The sequence below is a fragment of the Dendrobium catenatum genome, unplaced genomic scaffold, assembly GCF_001605985.2.
Source record: "Dendrobium catenatum unplaced genomic scaffold, ASM160598v2 fragScaff_scaffold_1378, whole genome shotgun sequence".
Lineage (NCBI taxonomy): Eukaryota > Viridiplantae > Streptophyta > Magnoliopsida > Asparagales > Orchidaceae > Dendrobium > Dendrobium catenatum.
Window position 1 is genome coordinate 120,797 of NW_021319840.1, and position 25,637 is coordinate 146,433.

Sequence of the window (25,637 nt, forward strand, 5' to 3'; positions counted from 1 at the left end):
CTTTTGCAATATTCTTAATATCACTAGCCACTTTTTCCCACATAACATTAGCATCCTCATGCACAGACAAAATCTTAAGATCTAAAATCTTACTCACAAAAATATTTTGGTTAATATTCTTTAAATGCCCCCATCTAATCCTCGAAAAACGTTTTACTTTATTTTTTATTTTATGCCCCTTTATCTTAAAGTCCAAAACTAATAATCGATGTTGGGTACATAAACTTTCACTCGGAATAACTTTACAATCTTTGCAATCTAAACGGTTTAATTTTCTAATAAGAAAATAGTCAATCTGGGTTGTACTACATCCATTTTTATAAGTGATGAGATGCTCATTCCTTTTCTTAAATAAGGTATTAGCAATTGAAAAATCATAAGCTAAACAAAAATCTAATATGGTCTTGCCACCTTCATTCGTCGTTCCAAATCCATGGCCACCATGAATGCTTTTAAAATCAACTACCTCTTTACCAACATGTCCATTTAAATCTCCTCCAATAAAAACTCTTTCTTCAAGAGGTATCTTTTGTATTAATTCTTCTAAGTCATTCCAAAAATTTAATTTAGAACTTATATCCAAACCTACCTGAGGAGCATAAGCACTTATAATATTAACAATCTTATCCTAAACAACAATCTTTAAAGATATAATTCTATCACCAATCTTATTAATTTTTATAACATTATCCTTTAAACTCTTATCTATAATGACACCTACACCATTTCTAGTACGACTCCTACCCGAATACCAAGTTTAAATCCTAAACTATCGATTTCCTTGGCCTTCTCTCCAACCCACTTAGTTTCCTGAATGCATAAAATATTTAATTTTCTATGAATCATAATATCTATTAACTCCATTAATTTACCTGTAAGGGAACCTATATTCCAAGTTCCTATCCTAATTTTAGTATCATGGACTAGCTTCTTTGCCCACATCCGTCCTTGATGCGGGAACCCTTGCCTATTTTTAAAGATTTGATGGACCAAAATAGCCTTTTAATATAGTTGTGAATTATTTTGGTCCTTCATAAAGAGTCAAATGACCATTTTGGTCCTTTTCTCCTTTTATTATATTTATAAATATAAGATCACTAAATTATCATATATCAAGTCCAAAATTTATGACTTTTAATTGAGCAAAATCTTGAGGTTTTGATATCTTCTGTGACATGGTAAACTTGGAAATAATCCTACTTCTACACTTTGAAGCTGAATGTTTATTGAAAATTGTGATTTTGAGCAAATGATTGATTTATCCTTGCTTCATTATGTGGAATAAGGTATATGCTTAAGAAATCTACTAAGATTATTTATGTTGAGATGGTAAAAAATTTGGTGCAATAATTTGTATTTCGTTTGTTATGGAGAATGCATTAATATGCCATATATAGTGATTTGAAAGGATTCTGTTCGTTTATAAACAACTCACAAATTCATGCAGAGACTGCATTCTTAAACTTGGAAAACTCAGCATTGCTTCTTTAAGTTACTGAAAAGATATAAAATTTCATGGGCCTCTTTTAAATGATCCTAATTTTTACCGTCTTTTATTCTTTGATATGACTAAATGGATTTTTACGATGGAAATTATGCCTCCAATGGAATTTATAGTAGCGGAGTCCAAAACTTTCATTTGGATGTACACTTTTTTTTGGTTTTTGAGCCATTGATTGTTTTCCAGCTGGGCCAATTTTCCCCTTAATTTTTCCTCATATTCTCTACTATTTATTCCTACAATAATTTTGTTCAAAGGCTTGATTATTAGGGCTTGGAACATCATCTTATAAGGTTTTGGAACATCATTATTCCAACTGTTTGTGTCTGACTTTTTGAATCCTCCTTCATTCATTCATGTTGATTGTATTTGTTTGTGAGATGCTAACCTTAATTTTGTGCAATTCCTTTCGCCCAATTGTTTATGTATTTTTTTCATTGGTTTAACAACTTTTCTTCTTATTCTTCAATGTTAATTCTATTGTTCATCTTATTATATTTTTTATTATATATATTTAGATCATAATGATTTTACAACCTCTCTAATATAATATTATTTCCCAGCCAACCATTTATTTTTATTGACATGCATTAATATTAGATTTCTTATTTCTGTTAGATTTAATTTTGCCATCAGTGACTTCTTTATTACCCAAGACTTGAATCCATATACCATACTTAATCAATTGCAGTTATCTTAAACCATATATTTGTTATAACATACTCTATTATATAATCATATGAGGCATTCTTTTCTCTATTTTGAGCTCCCATGTTTCATGCTAGAAGTTATTTCATTCTTAATATTTCAAAAATTTTATATCATATCCAAGATGCTTAAACCTATCACATTTATACACCACTCATTCTTGTAATAATATTGACTTGTAATTATTTATATTACATAGATTAAAACTATGGAAGAGATAATATAGTGATCCATTACATTTGATCTATTCAATTGTTTTTATAATTCTAAGCACAACGCCTTACCAAGTCCTTGTCTTACTATAATGTTTCACCTACTCTAGAAAATTTCTTGTTCATCAATGCTATGATATTCACAAATAACATGTAACAAAGTATGTGAATTTGTTTACATAATTGTTAGTATCCCCATAAAAAAAAAGATAGAAGGTCTATTTGGGGTAGTTTTTAACAGCTTTGCTATTCAAAAAGCTGTCACAGTTATGTTTGGTGACAACTTTCTTTTTTTAAAGAAATTTCTATGGTGAAAAACTAAGTTTTATAAATGCATATGCTAGTGTTAAAACTATTAACTGTTTTTTTCTAAAAAAAGCCCATAATGGCTTTAAAATAAATCTATTTTGCCCACAACATTATGTGAATGAAGATAATCAAGATAAAAACTCAATTATAAGAGCTAAAATAAAGCCCAAGGAAAAGTTCAAATAAAAGGCTTAATTATAAGAGCCCAATAAAAGATACCATAATTTATAAAATTTTAAATATAATTTATATTTATTTTTCATCTACAAATTTGAATGGCCAACAATGATATTATTTGGTATAGATGGAAAATTAAAAATATGTGATTGAAACTTTTACTCATTAATGGAAACCTACCTCCATTTTCTCTTTTTTTCCCTATATTTTTTCTCTCCAAAAGTTGTTGGCTAAGAGTCTTATAATATCTATAAATATGGGTTGAAATGCTTCATACTTTTCATTGATGAATGAAATATTTTTGTGGAGAAATACTTATCATTTTCTTGATGCTTGATGGTTTTAAGTAGTTTGCTTATGTTTGATGAGCTAGGTAGTTATGTTGATTTTGTTAATTTAATTGTCACTTTTCTTAAACACCAACTCCATCTCTTTAATTTTTTTTCTCTACGTTATAAGTATCCACTAAGACCAATAAACCAATAACCATGATCTTCTTAAAATAATTCTAAGCAGTTCACATAGCTCTCGGCCACAATAGGGACATTAGGACTTAGTCTTGTTCTTTATACATCGTCGCCCATTAAACTGTACCAAAATTTGCAATCAACTTCAGTTCATAAGTTCATATCCTAAGCTAACCCTCTATTATCATTATGATCACATCCTAAGCTACCCTCGACTATCATTTTCAATAATTTATCTCACATAAAATTCATTCCTAAAGTGATCTTTCAAATCAGCCCAAAACAGCCTAAACTGGATTTGTCTTGGCATTTTTATTAGTATACCTCTTTAATCCCTTAGAATTTCACCACAAACTCTAGAACACTTCCATAAATATTAAACTAAAGATCATTAGTTCTTTTTAGCAATTAATTTCACCAAAAGCTTCCCACCGCCATCAATAACTTTGTAGTATTTTTATAAATAGTTTCAGTTGCCCTAAAAAAAACTCATAAATTTAGTTAATCCTATACGTAATCCAATTATCTTTAAAAATTTTGTAGTCACTCTACAAATAGTACTAATTCTAGTTAATATGATAGGAAATACTTGAATATTTCAAGTAAACCCTAACAAGATTGATAAAAAGAACAAAATATACTCAACAATTGCAATGAAAGCAACCAAAACCGTGGATTTTATTGTAGGAATCAAATCAACGGAAGGAAAACAAAGCAAATATGCAATTGATCCTCAATTCGAGAGGAGGATCGTTTTCTCCCAAATCTCTAGATGAATTATAGAGCCCAAGACACCAAGTAAGAAACTCCAAGAGAACACAATAATCAAGCATAACACTAACCCTAGACGACAACTCCTATTTAATATAAACTTCCCTAATTTCAAATTCCGAATTCAAAATTTTCCCATACATCGTCGCCCATTAAACTGTACCAAAATTTGCAATCAACTTCAGTTCATAAGTTCATATCCTAAGCTAACCCTCTATTATCATTATGATCACATCCTAAGCTACCCTCGACTATCATTTTCAATAATTTATCTCACATAAAATTCATTCTCTAAAGTGATCTTTCAAATCAGCCCAAAACAACCTAAACTGGATTTGTCTTGGCATTTTTATTAGTATACCTCTTTAATCCCTTAGAATTTCACCACAAACTCTAGAACACTTCCATAAATATTAAACTAAAGATCATTAGTTCTTTTTAGCAATTAATTTCACCAAAAGCTTCCCACCGCCATCAATAACTTTGTAGTATTTTTATAAATAGTTTCAGTTACCCTAAAAAAACTCATAAATTTAGTTAATCCTATACATAATCCAATTATTTTTTAAAATTTTGTAGTCACTCTACAAATAGTACTAATTCTAGTTAATATGATAGGAAATACTTGAATATTTCAAGTAAACCCTAACAAGATTGATAAAAAGAACAAAATATACTCAACAATTGCAATGAAAGCAACCAAAACCGTGGATTTTATTGTAGGAATCAAATCAACGGAAGGAAAACAAAGCAAATATACAATTGATCCTCAATTCAAGAGGAGGATCATTTTCTCCCAAATCTCTTGATGAATTATAGAGCCCAAGCCACCAAGTAAGAAACTCCAAGAGAACACAATAATCAAGCATAGCACTAACCCTAGACGACAACTCCTATTTAATATAAACTTCCCTAATTTCAAATTCTGAATTCAAAATTTTCCCCTCCCCTAGCCGCCCCTTCTTCTTTCCCCATTAGATTGCCTAGTGGGCCCCTAGGCTTGGGCGGCAATTTCCTCCGCAAAGGGGGCCCATCTCCTGTAGCATAGAACCGGCCCTGCAAGGGCCGGTTGGGATTGAACCGGCCTAACATAATACTCTTATAAATATTCCAATAACTTAAACTTTTGTCACAAATCTTTTCTCCAAACCAGTTGTACTACTTATTATCTCCGCAAAGTCAATAAAGACCATATGAAGATAATTTCTTTGCTCTTCGTACTTTTTCATTAATTGTTTTAGCCCAAAAAAAAAAATTTCAAAGTATATTTATTTGGCATAAAATCAATTTGATTCGTGATATTGGCTGATACTCCAATACCCTCCCTTATAAATTCATCGTTTAACTTATAGGTTTTATTTTTCTTGTAGTTATAGCAATCTTAGTCATTTTATTATTTTCGTAATTATTAGCCTCTAAATGCTTTTGTAATCATTTGACATTCTATTAGTATATATTATTTTTTTTAAATGATTTAATTACAAAATCACTCCATCTCTCATAACTTTATTTATGGGCATTTTATTGATTTTACATCTTTAGGTCAATTTATAGTAACTTTATTATACTGCTCATTTTGCTCTTCTAAAAATTTATCTTACTTTTAGAGCATGTTTGATCAAAATTCTTTTGTTTGGTTGGACGATATATTAAATTATGATTGTTATGATGAATTGGTAGCTCTTAGGTTATTTCTTTAAATAATCTTGACTTGTTTGAGACCAAGTAATCGTTAAATCGCCAATTTAGTTTAGGGTTTAGAGTTAGGGTTATGTTTTGATTATTATTTTCTTGTGAGGGTTCTTCTTGGTGTTTTGGGCTCCAGATTCATTTAGAGATTGGGAGAGACGATCCTCCTCTCGAATTGATGATCAATTGTATCTTTGTTTCGTTGTTTCCGTTAGTTCTCTCTTTCGCAATCCAATTTCAATTTGGAGAGTTTTCCATTAGATTTTTGTGTGTTTCTCTTGCTTTTTTTTCCTATTTTTGTTAGGGTTTTCTTGAAATATTCAACTATTTCCTATCAGGATACACATTTATAATTAGATATATAGGCATGCCCACCATCCATTATCTTTGAATGCAAAACTTTTTTGTTCAACTATGCTATTTTTTGTTATGAGCTCCATGGTAGCATCTAATATGAAATTGTAAAAAGTATATATGAATATTAGGCATTTAAGCAAATTAGAAAATATTTCATGTGACACTGCAGTTAATCCTATCAGGTCTAATTAACCCTAGCCTGATAGGGTTTTGATTTATTTTGATCAAAATTGGATTTATGTGGGGTAGGTCTACTTTGGAAGCTATACATTTATTGAGAGGTTTGATGGAGAAGTATAAGGAGAATAAGGAGGATCTACGTATGATATTTATTGATTTAGAGAAATCTTAGGATAATGTTCCAAGAGAAGTGCTATGGAGAGTTTTAAAAAAGAAAGCGGTTAATAATGCTTATAATCAAGTCATTAATGATAAGTATGCAGGAGCTGTTACTTGTGTTCAAATACGAGGAGGTTGGACTAAGTATTTTCCTATTTCAATTGGATTACATCAAGGATTAGCTTTAAGCCAATAGCTTTTTGCTTTACTCATTGTAGTTCTTACTAGACATTTGCAGGAGGATGTACCCTGGTGTATGCTTTTTGTTGATGATATTATTCTTGTTGATAGGACTAGAGAGGGAGTTGAAGGTAAACTTGAATTATGAAGGTCAACCTTAGAGTTTAAAGGTTTTGGTTTGAGTAGATCTAAAACCAAATACATGGACTGTAATTTTAGTAATAATAGATTTAATGGGGGGATTGTGACTTTAGGAGATCAAGCTATTAATAAGAGTATACGTTTTAGATATCTTGGATCTATTGTCCAGAGTGATGGTGAAATAGATGGGGATATTATTAGTAAAATTCATGTTGGATGGTTGAAGTGGAGGAATGCATTGGGCCTATTATGTGATAAAAAATACCCCTCAAACTTAAGGGAAAATCTATAAAATGGTGGTAAGACTTGCAATGCTTTATGCGCAAAATGTTGGCCATTAGAAGATGAACAAACAATTAAGTTAAGTGTTGTAGAGATGAGGATGCGCATGTGGATGAGTGGTTTTACTCTTAGAGATAGAATGGTTGGAGTAGCTCTAATGGCAGATAAGATTAGAGAGTCTCCTTAGATGGTTTTGTCACATAAAATGTCAGCCTTCAGGTGACCCAGTTAGGAGAGTAGATGTATTAGATTAGACTTATGCTAAGAGAGATAGAGGTAGACCTAAAAGAGTTGGTTAATGAAATATTAAAACTGATAAATTTTTTTATTATATTTGAATGAGAATTTGACTCTTAACAAGACACAACGGAGAAAAAAAAGATTTATGTAGCTGACCGCACAGTGGGATAAAGGCTTGATGTTTTTGTTGGAGTTGGGCAACCTTGTGGCCTTAATGATCCATCTTAGGCTTTTTATGTGGTTTAGTGATTTACCATTGTTTGCTTGGCTTAATCTTAGATGGATTGTTGGCTTTATTATGGTTGATCTAATTATCATTAGGTGACCTCGATGCCCTTGTGTGATCTTAACTCTAGACTTGTCCTAGTTGAGCATTGGGGATTAGTAGTCTACCCTAGCCATTATATGACTAGTGGTTTGTCTTAGATAGTTTTAGGTCTTCCTATCCTAGGTCCTAGTCTTCCCTTTGTTGACCAAAAATACTAGTGACCATGATCCTAGTCTCTTCTGTTTGTCATTAAGTGGACTAGTGATTAAATCGTAGGTTGTTCCTTTGACCTTAAAGGCTTAAACAATCAAGTGGAACCTCTATATATCTGGCCTTAGTCTATCTTAGTTGACACTATATGGTTTAGTAGTTTTCCTTGGTTTGATTTAGTTAAGATTAGACTTAGTAGTGGTTTGGCCCTAAATAGTCTTAGTTGGCCTTATTGCCTAGTGACTTTGTTAGATTGGTAAATCCTCTAGGGTATTGTGATGTTACACTCCATCATAGGGTGGAGTATCGACATCATTGAACCCTAGCACCTTAGAATGATATGATTCACCCTAGCGAGAATTGTGTTTATTCTTATGATCTATTAAAATTAAAATCCTCCTAGACATAGTAGCTAGGAACCTACGGTGGGTCATTCCTATTCTCTTTGTTTTAAATCCTTGATCTTCTAGACGAAAGGATCCTGGAGTGGGGGAAAAGTTTCCCTCACAATATTTGCTCATAATCTATACGAAACTCTAGAAGGACTTGGAGATGGATTGCTCTCATCGCTTTGTTCTGTATGACATCAAACTATATTAAATATTGATTTTCTGACCTTAGGATGGCATGGGCCACTTAAGGGTGGACTAAGCTCGACCCTTAACGATATAATTCCTAATTCATAAAGTGTGTTAACAAAAATATTCAAATTATTAATGATTCAAACTGAAACCAACTTTGATTAATGAATTTGAACACTCTCACATCTATCTTATAACTTAGACATCAAACATTAATTAGATGATAACCCTTAACATCAGCTTAGCAAATATTAGATGTTGTAATAGACACATCCTTAGAAATCCTAGGATTGCATTGTAGTTAGGATATGAAAATTTTATTGCATATGCTTATTATGTAATAAGTATATATGTGAAAAGGTCGGAGTAGCTCCAATGGTAGATAAGGTTAGAGAGACTGTTGCCTTAGATGGTTTGGACACATAAAACGCCGGCCTTCTGAAGAATCGGTTATGAGAGCATATATATTAGATTTGGCCTATGTTAAGAAAGAAGAGGTAGACCTAAAAAGACTTGGTTAGAAAATATTAAAAATAATTTTTTTATTAGATTTAAATGAGAATTTGACTCTTAACAACATCCAATGGAGAAAAAAATTCATGTAGTCGATCCCTCGTAGTGGGATAAAGGCTTGATGTTGTTGTTGTTGATGTGCTTATTGTGTAGTGCCCTAGAGGACAATAGTTGCTTAGCACAATATTGTGCTAGACTTATAGATGTTCAGGGAAAATTTTTTGTGTGCGTAGCTGGTGTGATTCTGTACTTTTACCTTCTTTTTTTAGACTAGAAAAGCTATGCATACATGTGGATGATCTAGATGGTGGAGGCCCATATGTGAATAACATTATGTCCAATTATGAAGACCCTACATGCTATATTATTAATGTATAGAGCATAAATACATGCGGTATTGCATCTAATCATATTAGGCAACTTAAGAAAATATTTCATGTGATATTGCATTTGTCCATTTAGTTTATTATCCTCATATCTTCAGTGTTGTTTGTCACTGGAAACTAATTCATATTTGCTTACGAATATACATCACCTTTTATATGACAAACATTCTAGCATTTTAATATTACTACCATCTTGCCTTCAAGAATTTTATGCCAGATGGGATAACTCCAATTAATAAAGGGTCATTTGACTACACAGAAAAATATCTGTGAATTGGATTTGTATGCCAGTATGAGGTCCATTTACTACATATTTCTTACACTGCCTTCTTTTTTTAGATACCAAAAAAATGCCAGAAAAAACAAAGTTGAAAATTATCCCGCAAGGAAGCCTCGAGCATATTCAAATCAGCAAGTGGAGGTTTCCCTGTCAAATTCATTGAACTCTGAGGATTTCACAGATCCAACAGATACTCTTTCAAGGTCTATTCGAGGTGGAAACATTAATACTTGCAAGACAAGACTAGTAACTTTCATCCGAGCAGAGCGTCTTTATCCAGGTTGGTATTCCTTGCGTAGAGGCAACCATGATTTCTATCCCGATTTAATATTCAAGCCATTTCCTGCATCATCCATTTTTTTTTTCTTGCAGTAGTTCCTGGGAGGACTACAAGCCGATTGATCATGAGTGAGAAGCCCTTTGATGGCACAGTGGCTATGCAGTATGGTGACTCAGATGATTCTGATCTTCCTAGTCCTGTAGATTGCTGGCAAACATTGCCCACCACAGTGAGATCCTTATCAGTCAATCACTTGTCTCTGATATATTGTTATCAATATTTCTGATCTATACCTTGTATTGGTTTTTGTATCCAGCACTTTGCTGATCTTCTTGCGGCACAGTTTTGTGCATTGGTGAGTACCCCTGCAGTAAATTTCAGTAATTGTATATTCTATTCTGTTTGCAATTCTTACATCATACTTGGCTTTGTCTTGCAGATGGACCGTGATGGGCATCATAAAGCTGATGATCAATTATTTCAAGCTCGAACCTCTCCAGTTCGCATGGGTGTCGCATCTGGAGGTCAATCTATAGTTCCAGGATTGTCAACTGAGAATCTGCCATCTGAGGGAAAACATGCAGATTCGGTTCCTGCTTCATTGCCTGCTGCTGTAGCTCCTAATAATGGTGGGATGGGCCCCATGAACTCGCATAATCTTTCCAGCAATGCTGGAATGATGGCTTCCGGAAGCGGTGCCCAAAGCTTACCCATTTCACAGGGCTATTTGTCGGGGACAGGAATCCCTGCCAGAAACCAACAGCTTGAGCAGCAACAGCTTCAGCAGCAGCATCTTCAGCAGCTGCAAAACCCACAATCCCAGTTGCAGCAACAGCAGCAGCTTCCCCTCCCTCACATCCAGAGATCTTCTCAAGTTCTCTCAAACAATCCTCTCTCCCATTTAATTGGGCAGAGCTCAAACATTCAAATGGGTTCTAATTCTATCGGGAACAATAAGAGCGCTCACATCCAGCTCCAAATGCAACAACAACAACATCAACAGCAGCAGCAGCAACAACAACAGCATAATCAGATCCCGAGGAAAGTGATGATGGGACTTGGTGCTGCCATGGGCATGGGGAATATGGGAAATAATATGGTGGGAATTCCAGGTCTCGGTAATGTCATCGGTATGGGGGGTGTGCGTGGTCTGTCCTCCCCAATGGGCTCCTTGCCTGGCTTGGGCACTGTCAACCCCAACCAGATGCTTCCAACTTCAGCTTCCAATTTTGGTAATGGCATCCGCCCAGCTTCTATGTCACCTGCCCAAGCCGCTGCAGCAATTGCGACAAAGTTTAGAATGGCAGCGCAGCAGAACAGGGGCATGTATGGTCCCCAACCTGGGATTGCTAACTTGACAGGGTACAACAATCAGATGCTTCCCACCTCAGCTGGCTTGTCTATGCTAAGTCATGCGCTGAACCGAACTAACATGAACACTTTGCAGCCCAATGCCACGATGGCATCTATGGGACCACCCAAGATTTCAGGACCAAACTTCTATCTGAACACGCAGCAATTGCAGCTACAGCAACAGCGTTTTCAACAACAGCAGCAGCAGCAGCAGCAACAGCAGTTGCAACAACAGCAGATGCAACAGCACTCGCCACAAATGCAACAGCAGCAGATAAGCTCTCCCCTTCAGCAATCACAGGTTACTTCCCCATCAGTGGCTGGTTCTCCTTCACCTTTGGTTATGCAACAGCAACAGCAACAGCAACAGCAACAGCAACAGATAAGTCCCCAACAGATGGGTCAGCAGACTCCGATGAGTCCACAGCAGTATAACTCTGCTGCCCTGCAGATTAATAATGCTAGTTTAGGGGCTGCACCACCTGCTAGCCCGCAATTGAGCTCACAGACACACGGGTCCATTGGTAGCATCACTAGCTCTCCCATGGAGCAGCTACAAGGTGCAAATAAGGGAGGAAGCTCCAACATTTGAGCCTGAAATTTACATCCATTGTTATGAAGGGTCCCAAGAAGCTGAGTGCTACTTGTTTGGTTGACATCGGTAAACCATTGTAGCATTTAAAGGTTGATTCTGATTAGTATTAAGAAATTATGTTGACATTCAATCTGTACATTACGTGTCAAATAATGTAGAATCTTAAAAGCATAACTATGTCATAATATCTTTCTGCTATGTAAATTGTTAGGATTCTTTTATGTAAGTTAACATACTTGAATTATTTTTCATCTTAAAGGTGAGATGTGTGGCTTTTGATCGTAACTGCTGATACAGATACTTATTTTGTTTTCGTTTTTTTTGTGTCAAATCATATGCAATGCAACTAATTCTGAAGTGGATTTTTTTTATATTCTCAAATGAAATACTGTCAGACTGACTGTGAATGAATTTCCATCTTGCAGTCTTATAAACACAAAAATATCAAGACTAGGAAAAAGACGGGCTATATCTGATGAGCTAATCATCTCCGTGCTTAGCACGTTTTATATTCCTGGTAAGAAAGCTTGCTTATATTCTTTTGCTCACAATTATTTAGCCTGGCCTAACTTTAATAATGTAGTTTAGGCGTCCTTGGTTCTACACTATGATTACACCCTTTTAGGATATTTCTGGTTTTTCAGACAATGATAGTTAATGAATTCTGTCAACTTTTTCATGATCATGTGACGACAACGCCAGCTGTGTTTTAATGACGTTTTATTCATTAATGCTGTTTAGCTTTCAAGTATGGACAGGTAAATAAGGTTGGGAGAGAATATGTCTATTTGCCATTGTAGACTTGTGTTGAAATTTCGAGTAAATCAGATAATAATTCGATAATTTCATTACCTTTATTATATAATGTTTTAAGTCTTCAGTTGCTTAAAAAATAATTGTGCAACTAGTATAAGTTGATTGAATGAGAAAAATGAATATTTTAATGACTCATAAGTCATAACTAATGATAATATGATATGCTAATGCTAACTAGTTCATGATTAATTTAAATAATTAATTAGCTTTATTGCGTAACTAAAATCGAGCTGGTTGAGTGAGAATCAGTTTCAACTCTCTTAGTATTTTATGAACAAGTAGGGTAGGGCAATTTTTTAGAAAATCTGAAAAGGTAAAAGTCACGGTGCTTACTCAGTTGAATAGTTTTCACTGGTATAAAAAATTACAAGGTTTCACTACAAAATAAAAATAATTTGTTGTAGTTGTTGTAAGTTGTAGTGGTCGACATACCTAAGAGGTAACTTTGATGGAAGTATTGCCGGAGAACAATGCATAGGACTTGTGGGAGATTTACAATACAAACAAATTTTGAGTTTGTGGCCTTACAAATGATGGTTGCACTGCAAGCAAAGATTGTGGTGCATGTTTGAGGTAGATAATTGCAACACAAGTCTTAAGGGAGAGATGATTAAGACATGGGTCTTGAGAGTGATGTCCACAATTTGGTCTTGTTGGATATTGCTGTGATAAACGTTTTAAGGGAAGTGATTGCAGAACAAGTAAGGATTTCAGCAGAGTCTTTGATGCAACTATGATTGCAACATAAATGAAATTTTTCGATGCTGATCTTGGTGCGACATTTGTAGGATTTCTATGAGGATTTGGGCAACATTCTTAATTTAAAAATTCTCACTAATAAACTAACAAGTGACTATCTATAGTTTTTTGTGAATGCCATCTAGTGTATATTTGGAATATTCCTTGTAGTTATCATTGGCAAACTATGCATATTGTGCCTTACCATGATCAAATTGTGAATAGGCAATACTATTCTTGGGCTAACCCAATTGACTTGAATGATTTAGTGATAGTCACAACTTGTCATGTCTTTGATTGACAATCTGAACATATCGCATCATAGGTTGTAATTTCTTGTGTGCATCAATGATGACTGATGGAAGTCTCAACTGTCAGATTAGTAGAAATAATTATGAGAAGGTTTATGATCATTAAATTCAAATCATAAGAAAATTACGCTGATGTCCCTTCATTTCATATATTTGTTCCTCTTCTTAAGAGAAGCATTTTACACATAAATGATTCATGACTTAGTTTTCTTATTTTGGATTTCTCGAGATTCATGCTTTTTATGTTGATATTTATGGTTGTTCAAATAAAGATTTTTAGTCATGATAAGTTTATTAGATAAGATGGTTGGATTTTGTGAAAGTACTTTCTAAAAAGCTTCCCATACTATCAATCAATGGGTCAATTTGTGGCCCATGTAGCTAACTGTATAGTGGCCGTAGAATTGTTATGAGAATAATATATTTTTTTGGAAGTTGTGGGTATTAAAATTTTTCAGACAAATATTTTCTTACCGCTATTGCATTATAGCAGATTTGATTGTAAAAAGCTCATTCTCACCACATGAATGAAAGCAACAAAGGATCATAACCAAAGTAAACTTTGAAAAGGGTGCCTCAAACAGACCTTTAGAAGTTGCTTTTTTCAGTTTTTATAGCCTAAAATGGTTTTATAAAAACAATCAACAAAAAGCTATGCCAAAGGAAACCTTCCCTATTAACTGATACTTTGATAAGGTCTAAGCCTGGTGAAATGTACATTTTAAGGTTTGGTTTATATGTGAGCACTATCATATAGGTTTGAAATTTGCCATTGGTTACTATTACAACATTAAACGATCACATCAAACCTTGTTAAATCCTTCAAATAACTTTAAAGGTATTAAAGATGAAGGGTACCCTTTCCAGTTTGATTTGCAGGCTATATTATAGAAATCTGCATCAAAGTATTTGTGACGCCAAGACCAAACATTGTTGATTACTATTATTACAGAACAAAATACCCTTGCAACAGCTAACATTAAAACTCCACAGAACAACGCTTCATTCGTTTTGATAATCATAAATAAACAACTTTATGCCATCCAGAATGATAGCAACAGTAGCAGAGGAAAAAGCCCCATGAAGCCAAGAAACAAGCTTGGAGCCCTGGCTGCATCTGCCGTGTAGAAATAATAGTAGGGGTATGAGAGACCTCCTCGATCCTGTCCTCCAGCTGGTGAAGAAGATGACGACGATGAAGTTGGCGACGGAGGCGACTTCTTCGCCGGAGGCGGCAGAATAACACCACCTGAAGTTTTCGGTGGCGACGGCGGCGACGAGCAAACCGCAGGGCACGTCCAACACTTACTAACACACAACAAGCTCGCTTCAGGCGATTCTGCCGCCATCTCTGCGGCAGATATTGCTGTGCTAGTCACCAGGAGCACTGCAACAGTTGCCATTGCTGCAATTCTTAGCATTATGGCCTGCTGTTTGTCTCAGCAGTTCCTAACGCTGCAGACATAAAGACCGAACTCTTCTATCAGAATCAGATTCTGGTGAAATTTGATCGGAGGATGAGAAGAGCATATGTTCCAGAAATTGCAGGACAATCTAGAAAAAGAAGATTCTTGCTAATATATCAACTTTGAAAGTTCTAAAGGTGAGTTTTAGGGAGAGATGCATTGCTACTAAAGCTTAAAAGATGCTCTATTAGCTGTTAAATGATACTCAAAGTTAAACAGCAATACAGATTCCTGCACATATGACACATTATCTCATTATCCATTAGGATATTACTTTTATTTATTTGATACATGATTAAATTATCCTTAATTTTCATCAAATTTGGTATCGGTCTATTTCATGATGAACTGTAAGATGTATGCTCTTGATTTGCAATAAGATGCTGTATTATTAAAAAATAAACCAAAGCAAAATTGCCTGTAAAACTTGATATCTTGAGCAAACAGCAAAGTACCAGCTTAAAGGGCAGAAGAGTTCAAGCAGAGGTTTCAAGGCAAAGAAAGGAATGATGCATCTATAGGTTGGTATGGTAGAGCTGGATTTTGTGATATCCTTCAACCCATGATAATTTATTAAAAAATTGAATAGATTTTATTCCTTCATGAACAATTTAAGACATACATGTTGATAAGTCATAAAAAAATCACCTCGGTTACGAATGAATCTCAGGCATATTTAAATTTGAACCTCTAAAATTAAATTTGGGATCAGACTGCCATTTCGGCGAAATTACAGTCAAATCGAACATCTGAAGGAGACGAATCTAACGACAACAAAATTGGTCCAATCCTAGCCCAAATGGGTCCAAATCAAGAGTGCAGCATGTTTAAAAAGTCCAAAGCATTAATTGGATGACAAAATGATATCAAAATATAGCATGCTTATAGTCAAATTGAGCGGCTCGGCGAGATGAATCCAACGAGCCCTATATCGCTAAATTCTAACATCGTTAAGGCACTTAAACAATTGAAAAATGCTCGATGATTGGGGAATGAGGGAATCAGTATGGGCCATCCGAAGGAGCAGTACAAACATGCCCCAGATCTTTATATTTATAAGGTGTATCACTCACGAAAATCTATAAATAGTCCTCAACTCTCTATATAAAGGGGACTTTTGGCTAGAAATTGGAGAGAGCTTTGAGGCTTCAAGAGCTACAACAACAACACCAGCGAACTTCCATTGATTGTCGCCGGAATACCACCAGTTTGTTGACCACCGCCGGACTTTCGCCCGACCATCGTCGAACCATCACCCGGCCGCCGATCATAGCCAAATTTGCACCCTGCCACTTTTCGGGTCAGACATCCGCCGACCATCGTCGGACCACCGCCTGGTCGCCGACCACCATCAGACTTCCACATGACTGCCATCCGTCGTAGGATCACCGCATGACCATCGTAGAACCACCGCCCAGCCGCCGCTAAACTTTCACCCGGCCGCCAACGGTTGCCAAACTTTCGCCTGACCATCGTTGGACCACCGCCCGACCTCCGACCGCCGTTGGACTTTTACCTGGTCGTTTACCATCACTAGACTTCCGCTCGACCTTAGTCGGACCATCGCCCAGCTGCCAGTCACCACCAAACTTCTGCCCGACCATCGTCGGATCATTACCCGTGCTAACTACGATCCCTTAGACCACTGTCGCTCGCCGACTACTATCCTTCTAACCGCCGTCACCCATCGACTACAGTATCTCAAATCTCCATCACCCGCCGACTATAGTTTCTCGGTCCTCCATCACCTGCCAACTACAGTCTCTTAGACGTCCATTGCTCATCGACTTCGATTCTTTCGACCACTATCGCCCACCTGCTACCCTCCCTTCGACTACCATCACCTACCAACTACGGTCGCTCCAACCATCGTCGCCCGCCGACTACAATCCCTTCAACCACCGTTGCCCGTCGACTCCGGTCCCTCCAACCACTTTCGCCTGCCGACTATAATCCATTTGATCTTCATTACCTCAATACAACTCTGTCAACCAAATGAATATGCCAATGTTCTCTTGAGAATGGATGCCTTATCATTGGATTCTTCCAACCTCAACTATATAATGAGTTCTATATGATAAATTGAACGAATGCCTTCCCGCCGTGGAATGACACTAATTTGTAATCAACTATAATTATTAGTGGAATCAATTTAACTGGGACAGGTCCCATGATTTTTTTTTTCCTTTTTTTAAGATTTTCCACATAAAAATTTTGGTGTCTCTTATGACTCTTCTACCCCTCTCTCTTTATGTGTATGTGTGTTGGATCTTCGTTTAAAGCTAAGACATAAAGCTCTTTATCTCTCTAACATTACAAATGTTCTAGTCCTCAACACATGTAAATCAATTGAACATGATTAGGGCTTTGAAATTATTCAAATTTGTTTATTGATTTGTACTATCGAAGTATCGAGTTCTATATAAGCATAATTGAACTTTAATTTGAGCTTATTAATTATATTTGGTCTTAATGATTAAAATATTAATGTTATTATCAGATATAAATAAATTTATAAATTTTAATCACAATTGTCATAATTCATTAGATGTTTTTAAATTTATTCGATGATGTTCAAATATGTAATAAAAAATTAGTACAATAATAGAGAACAAGCTATCAAATTAGTTATTAAATAACTATTTCATTAAATTCTTAATTTGAGATGTTTTTTTACTTCAGTTTTTTAATTTTTATATTAAAAAATTATTTTAAGAAATAATAAAAAATTGTCCCAAATAAAATATATTTAACTGAATATGTTGTAGTTTAATCAAAGAGAAATTTCGACAGTACGCTATTTTATCTATAAGAAGTCCAATTAATCTACGCTGATTGTTTCATCTTATTTTTGTTTTTAATAAATCCTTAGTGGAAAATTGATCTACATAGCCAAATGCTCTAATATTTTAAAATCCTCGCTTCATACTGTATAATCATTGATATGTCATCAAAAAATTATCTTGATCGGGCATGAATCTCGATGCAAGATCAAGTTGGAAATTTTCGAAATTAAATTTTGGACCATCCGAACTCTGATTTAAGCAAACTTATAGTCAAACTGAGCGTCTCGAGAATACAAACCCAACGACACCAAATCCAACCCAATCCGAGCCCAAATGGGTCCAAATCAAGGGTTAGAAGCTCTGTTGGAAGGTTCGAACCACAAATTGGATTACCAAACGGTTTCCAAACATAACGTGCTTATAGTCGAATCGAGCGACTCGACGAGACGAATCCAACGAACTCAAGATCACCGAATTCCGACATCTTTAAGACCTTCAAATGTCTGACAAATTGTCCACAATCAAGGGATTCAATATCGTCCGTCCATCTAACCACTCTCCATTTACCCTTATCTCTCACCTATTTACGGGCCATGCCACTCCAGAAATCTATATATAGACCCCTCATTTCTCTTGAAGGGGGATCTAAGCAAGAAGAGAAGAAGAAAATAAGAGAAGAGAAGGAAGAAACTCCTCCTCGACCACCGCCGAAGTTTCGCCGGATCACCGCCAGAGTTTTGCCGAACAACGGCCGGAGTTTCGCCGGACCACCACGTGAGGCCCTCGCCTTCGCCGGACCACCACGTGAGGCCCTCGCCTTCGCCGGACCACCACATGAGGCCCTCGCCTTCGCCGGACCACCACCTGAGGCCATATCCTTTGCCGGAAAAACCACTTGAGGTCCTCACCTTCGTCGGACCACCACCAGAGTCCCTCAACTTCACCGGACCACCACTTGAGGTCATCGCCTTCGCCGGACAACGACCAGACACCCTGTGCTCCGCCGGACAAGCACCTGACGCCCTGTGCTTTGCCAGGCCACCATTTGATGCCTAGAGTTTTGTCAGACCATCACCTGAGGCCCGAAGTTATGCTGGACCATCACCCGACACTCGAATTTCTGTCGTACAGTTGATACTTGTAATCTGATCGCCCTTGGAGGCAAGTTAGCCCATCGTAACCAACTCAAGTTCTAGTGGAATCATTTTCAATTGGGCCAAACCCCGTGGGTTTTCCTTTTTTCCAGGGCTTTCCACGTAAAAATCCTCTGTTTTCTGTGTGTGAGTTATATATCCGTGCAACGCTAAGACGTAGTATTATAACTCTATCGCCGTATATATTCTAGCCCGCAACAATCATATATCTCTTACCAAATTCAATAGATGTTTTTAAAGTTATTCGAGTTCGATCATAATTGTTAATTATTAAATTAATATGATAGTTTGTTTTGTTCAATATTATTTAGATAATGACGTTTCGCAAATGATAATATTTTCTGTTAATCAAACATTATCCATTTGGTGAAATTTTATCTTATTTTATTAGTTTTATGTAATTTAGAATAATCAAATGTTAATTATGATTTTTGTTTCTGATTATTGATAATAGTTGTAATATAGATATATTTTAGACGTTGATAAAGATAAAATTTAAATCTTATTTAAAATATCATCAGCTAAAATTATTGAAATTTATTAATAACATGATGTTACTTTGAATGTTACAGATATAATTGATTTTTAAATGATAATTATGATATGAAATGTGATAAGTAGGCCAATTGATAAATTAATATTTATTTGGGTGCTAATAAGTCCAGTTGATAAAATTATAAAATGGCAGTTATGTATGAAATCTGATTGTGTGATTAATCAAATTGTATTGTTGAGTCAGACCTCAAGTGCGTTGGTCGTACTCGTCGAGGGGTTGCGGGGAAACCTTCTTGCCCCCAAAAATTGTTTTCCAGTACAGACGTACAATGCTACGACACTGTATACTTCAGCATTGTGGTGTGATAGTCTCAGTTTTGAAACAAAGAACAAGCACTGTGGCACTGTAGGGCGGCTCAAAGATAAAGAGTGGAGAACTAAGGTGTTGCGAGTCGGATTGGATAGTTTTCTTTCTCGTTTTTCTCATGCTTAACTTGAAGGATTGCGCTCCTCAGTGATATAGAAGTGCTTATGTTTATCTATTCTGTGCAGAGAAAAAAAGTTTGAAGAGAAGAGAGACGAGAAGAGACTGAGAGAGAAGAGACTGTATAATGTGTTCTTGATTTTTTCTAAGTTTTGACCTTTTCCATGTTATATCTCGGTGTTCATTTCCGCTATTTTTTTTTTTAATTTCATTATGTGGTTTTATTTTCTAAAAAAAAACCTGAAATTTTATTATCAATGTCGTGTATTTCATCCTTGCTTACATAATAAAAATTAATCACTTAATATTCCTCAGTGGTCAAAATTTACTGCGTTTGTTCTCACTCAAAATGGAATCTAAGCACGTTTATTTTTTTTTGCATGTGTGTTGGTACGATATAAAAAATTTAAATAATTATATTTATAAAAAAAAACCTTTTCGCACATTAATAATTTACAAGTTTTTTTTTTTAATAAAAGTTCTATTTCATTTTAGAGGCTATCACATGGACATACTTTTTAGAATTGTGATTGGAATGTCAAAATCTTTTTGATGAGAATAATATTTATTATTAGATTTTCATCAAGACTATAAGATGAGTATGGTTCCTTATATGGTTTTTTGTTAATTATATTATTATTTATAAAAAAAAAAGATTTTATTAATTAAATTGAAACCTACTTGAAAGATATATCTTTATTATCAACAAAAGTTAAGACCACTTTATTAGAAAAATATATGGTTCAACTTCTTTGAATTATTTTAGTGATGATATCTTTGATGACACTTTTTATTCAATAATTTTGATAATTTCCTTTTTATGATAGTGTGATTATTTTGGTCTCCTCTATATGATAATTTATATACTATTTTTATAAATAATGACTTAGATATCTTTGATTAATTAGATGTTTAATCTCACTGTTCAACAAAGTATTTTTTATCGAATATTCTTTTGAATAGTAAAAGTGACAATATTGAGATTTATCTCTGCATATTACATTTTTTAACTCAATGAATAAGATTAGTGTAAGAGCTTGCTATCATTTTGTAACAGTTCATGTTTTGAACCAGTCAAATATTTTTTTAGGAATCATTATATGTCCGATTTGTAAATCGTCTTCACCATAATATTTATATTATTGTACTCAAATTATAATAATTTCTCCTAATTTTGGGGCAATGTGAAAAATTGAAATATGTCGGTACAAGTGGGGGGACCGTTAGATGTCCATTTTACAAACTGATTTCACCGAATCATTTTAGACATACTTAGCTAATTTTTTTTATAATAATTTTTAGAGCTCCAGATTTGAGGATATAAAAAGATTTATATAAATTTTATACTAAAAAATTAAACAACTACTTGTGTCATATGCCCCGATCAGGCATAATTTCTATAACTTGTTAAGACTTCTTTATTATTGTGAAGTATCTGGTAACACTTACACACATATTGGATTATTTTTTTACTTTCACCCAAGAATATATGATAGGATTATATTAGACATTGGTCATATGTTAGTGCACTAACGAAGTCTTGACCTTGTTGGACAAGGCTTGCCCCCTCCATGAATCTTAGAGACCTTCATATGGTCGCCCAAGCCTACAATATAGGTCACATACTTGTGGCGTATGCATAGCTATTTTTTCGCATGAAGCAGACATCACTAGAATGTTTTTTTTTTGGGTTTTAAAATACTTAAGAAACTCTAAAAATCATATCTTAATGATTTTTGAGCTTTTAAATATTATTCACATGAACATGTTAATAATGTGAAAAATGAAATAAAATTCAAGCTTTAGCATATTAAATTAATATTTGTATTAATTTTGTGTGATGTCTTTTTGCAGACCATAAACTAGGCTTAGTTGTCTCAACCTAGTATGTAACCTATATTTGAAGTTCATTTATTGTGGGAGTGATATTTTGATAAATTTATTTAGAATAATAATAATAATAAAAAACTCCATGGAACCATGAATGTTAAACCGCTTGATCATATAGATCATTTATCCAATATTTGAGACTCTTAGTAATGTTAGAATTAAATGATTTTGGCCTTGTTGAACTTATCTTGTTGAGTTACTTGATTTGGCTATAAGCACATAATATTTCAAATTTGTTTTGTCATTCAATGGTTGCTCTAAGTTTTCAAATATGCTTCAAGTACTTTATATGAATTCAATGGGTTTGACCCGGACACTCATGGGTCGACCCGAATTGACCCGTTTATAATATCGTGTGACCTGTTGTCACTTGGTAGCGTCACTTGTCAATCGTCGTTGAGTGCCTGTGTCTCGTCACTCAACTGCTTAGGGTCGAATCACCGTCCCTGGCATCCCGCCCACGTTGCTGTAGTGCTGCTGCCGCTGTCAAAGGCTTGAGGCCAATGGTAACGCGAAGATCCGAAGACTGCCACTGTCATCCCGCCCGTGAGCTGCCGCTGCCGATGTTGTCCTTCTCGCGAGCTGCGCCTGTCGTTGTCCCGCCTGAGATGCCGCTGCTGGCCTGCCACCGTCCCACTTGAGAGCCAAAGACTACCGTTGCCCTCTCTCGCGGGTCGGGTTTGGTCATCTTGATAACCCACATAGGTCGGATCCAAGTTGATAATCCCGACCTGTTTGAAATTTGGGTCGAATTAGTGTTGTTCTGTTTAAAGCCGGGTCAAGTCGGGTTCGACCCAAACTGACTCGTTAACCCGAATTAACACCCCTAGGATCACTTTAATTGTCATTATATTTATCTCATCGAGATGTTTAGTTCGACAATAAGATTGTTGAAATTGGAGTTTGGATGATTAAGAATTTAATTTTAAAATTTTAATTCAAATATTGCTTTGAAATTTATCAAGATCAAAGTGGATTTTCATGGGTCATATCAATGTTAATATATCAGTTTATATTAACATTTAATACCAATGTTAATGGGTTTTTAAAACACAATTATAATGTTAGTGCTTGGTAAAATATTTTAACTTTATTTGGCAAAGTTCATTGACCTTTGAGATTTGTGCTGATTTTGAAAGATTTTTATATAAGAAACGTATCAAATATTTATGAATATTCGAATAATATTATTAAAATAATTTTTGTTAATGGTACAATAATTAAGCAACTTATCTTATTAAATTTGATAAAAAAAAAGAAGAAAAATCTTTTATGCCGCTTAGCTTTAAGAGTTTGTTTTCATTTATTCAGGAATTATAGCATGATATTTTTGTTCTCAAAGGTTTAGTATTGCACAAATGTAATATAGGAAAAAAATTATAAATTACGATAATTAATTTTAAAGCATTTACTAACAACACAAATTAGTTCTTGATACGTCATCAAAAATTGTCTGGATCTGATGCGAATCTTGATGTAAATATAAATAAAAATTTCTAGAATTAAATTTTAGACCATCCGGATTTCGAGTTTAAAAACTTTTAGTTAAACTGAACATCTTGAAGAGAAGAGCCCAACGAAACCAAAATCAATCCAATACGAGCCCAAACAGATCCAAATTGAGGGCCCAAAGCATATTTGAAAGCTTGAGAGCATTAATTGGATGACCAAATGATATCCAAATGTGACATGCTTACAGTCAAATCGAGCGGCTTGATAAGACAAATCCAAAAAAACTCAAGATCATCAAATTCTGACATCATTAAAACAATCAAATCCTTGAGAAATAATTCATAATCGAGGGAGTTCATATCGGTCGTCCATTAAAACACTCCCAACATACAATTGATCTTTTCCCTATTTACTAGTCATGTCACTCTAAAAAAAAATTATCAATAGACACATCATTCTTCATAAATGGAGGAGGAAGAAAATAAAAATGAAAGATTTCTCTTCCTTTCTCAAGCTTCCACCACAAGCCGGATCTCTTCTCGACCATCGAGCATCGCTGGCCTCCGACCACCAACCGTCGTCAGATGTTAGATGTTCACAATAACTAAATATTTCTAGACATTTGCCAATGTTCGACTCCAATCATCGCCAGACATTGATGGACCATTCTTTGTTATTCAATTTATATTAAGGGGACGATTCTTTTGAAGTTTGAAAATCTCTTCAGCAAATTATCTTCTCCCTAACCTTGAGTTATGAGATGAGTTGACGTCATCCAAATATGATGCTTCCAACCACCATCACCTGTCGACTATGGTTCTTTCGACCTCCATCATAAGTAGTAAGCAGTCGATAGTGGTCAAAAAGACTGTTGTATGACGATGAAAGTCAGGCGGATCATAGTCCACGGGCGACAGAGGTCGGAAAGACCATAGTCTGACAACGAAAGTTGGAAGGAAAATAGTTTGGCGATGGATGTCGGAATGACCATAGTCGACGGGCGACACTGGTCAGAAGACCGTTGTCTGGTGACAGAGGTTGGAAGGATCTTAGTCGGTAGGTGATTGAGGTTGGAAAGACCGTAATCCGTAGTTTGGAGATAGAGGTTAGAAGGTCCATAATTGGCAGGCGATCGTGGTTAGAAAAATCGTAGTCTTGCGACGAAGGTCGGAAGGACCGTAGTCGGTGGGTGACAGTGGTCAGAAAGACTGTTGTCTTGCGACGGAAGTTGGAAGGACCGTAGTCGGCGTACGACAAAGGTCATAAGGATGGTTGTCTAGCAATAGAGGTCGGAAGGACTATAGTTAGTGGCATGATAGTAGCAAAAAATACCGTTGTCTAGCGATGGAGGTCGGAAGGACAATAATTGACAGGTGACAAAGGTCAAAAAGATCATGGTCTGGTGATGGAGGTCAGAAGGATTGTAGTTGATAGTGGTCAGAAAAATTTTTGTCTGGCAATGAAGGTCGGAAGGACTGTTATCTGGCGATGAAGATCAGATAAATCGTAGTCGATGGGCGACGGAGGTAAAAAAGATAGTAGTATGACGAAGGAGGTCAAAAGGACCTTTCTTGGCAGGTGACAGTGGTTAGAAAGACCACTATTTGGGTGATTGTTATCAGGGGGGAAGTCCGTCAATTGTCGATGGACGGGCATAAGTCCAACAATAATTGGTGGCAGGGCAAAAGTCCAACAATGGTCAGTGGTCTGACGTAAATCCCGCAATAGATGGTGGCCGGGCAGACGTCCGGCGACAATCGGTGGCTGGGAGTAAGTCTAGCAAAAATCGGTGGCCGAGCAGTGGTTGAGAAGGATCTTGGTGGCAAGAGAGATCTCATATTTCTCTTCCTCTCCTCTCTTCTTTCTCTTCCTTTCTCCCCTGCTTCCTCCTTCATCCCTCCTTCCTTGCTTAGTCCCGCTTCATGTGAAGAATGAGGGGTCATTTAAAGTTTTTTGGGAGTGATATGGCCATTGATTAGGGAGGAGATCAAGGGAATTTTGGGAGTGTTTTGAATGGACGGCCGATATATGCTCCTTTAATCATGAACCATTTATCACATATTTGAGTGCCTTAGTGATGTTAGAATTCAACAATCTTAGGCTCATTGGATTCGTCTCGTTGAGTTGCTCGATTCAATTATAAGTATGTCACGTTTGGAAACCGTTTGGTCATCCAATTTATGACTTGAACCTTCTAAATGTGCTT

The 25,637-nt window shown here is 35.5% G+C and overlaps 2 protein-coding genes across 9 annotated transcripts in view; one reads left to right on the forward strand and one right to left on the reverse strand.

Annotated features, from left to right (window-relative positions):
- The window catches only part of LOC110116631 (protein PHYTOCHROME-DEPENDENT LATE-FLOWERING), a 49,338-nt gene extending 34,453 nt beyond the window's left edge, over positions 1–14,885 (forward strand). For 6 of the 8 annotated variants that reach the window (XM_020850294.2, XM_028699734.1, XM_020850295.2 and 3 more), the window contains 4 exons: positions 9,671–9,891; positions 9,984–10,120; positions 10,208–10,246; positions 10,331–12,124. In XM_020850294.2, coding sequence (XP_020705953.1) covers positions 9,671–9,891; positions 9,984–10,120; positions 10,208–10,246; positions 10,331–11,836 — 1,903 coding nt within the window. In that variant the 3' untranslated portion in view covers positions 11,837–12,124. Of the gene's footprint in view, positions 1–9,670; positions 9,892–9,983; positions 10,121–10,207; positions 10,247–10,330; positions 12,125–12,264; positions 12,357–14,751 lie in introns of those variants that run through there. The other 2 variants (XR_003702526.1, XM_028699736.1) reach the window with 2 other exon arrangements.
- LOC110116633 lies at positions 14,613–15,445 on the reverse strand. The gene has a single exon (XM_020850299.2). It carries the CDS (start codon positions 15,123–15,125, stop codon positions 14,739–14,741), a length of 387 nt encoding a protein of 128 aa, XP_020705958.2. The 5' UTR covers positions 15,126–15,445; the 3' UTR covers positions 14,613–14,738.
- Positions 15,446–25,637: the final 10,192 nt, after the last annotated feature.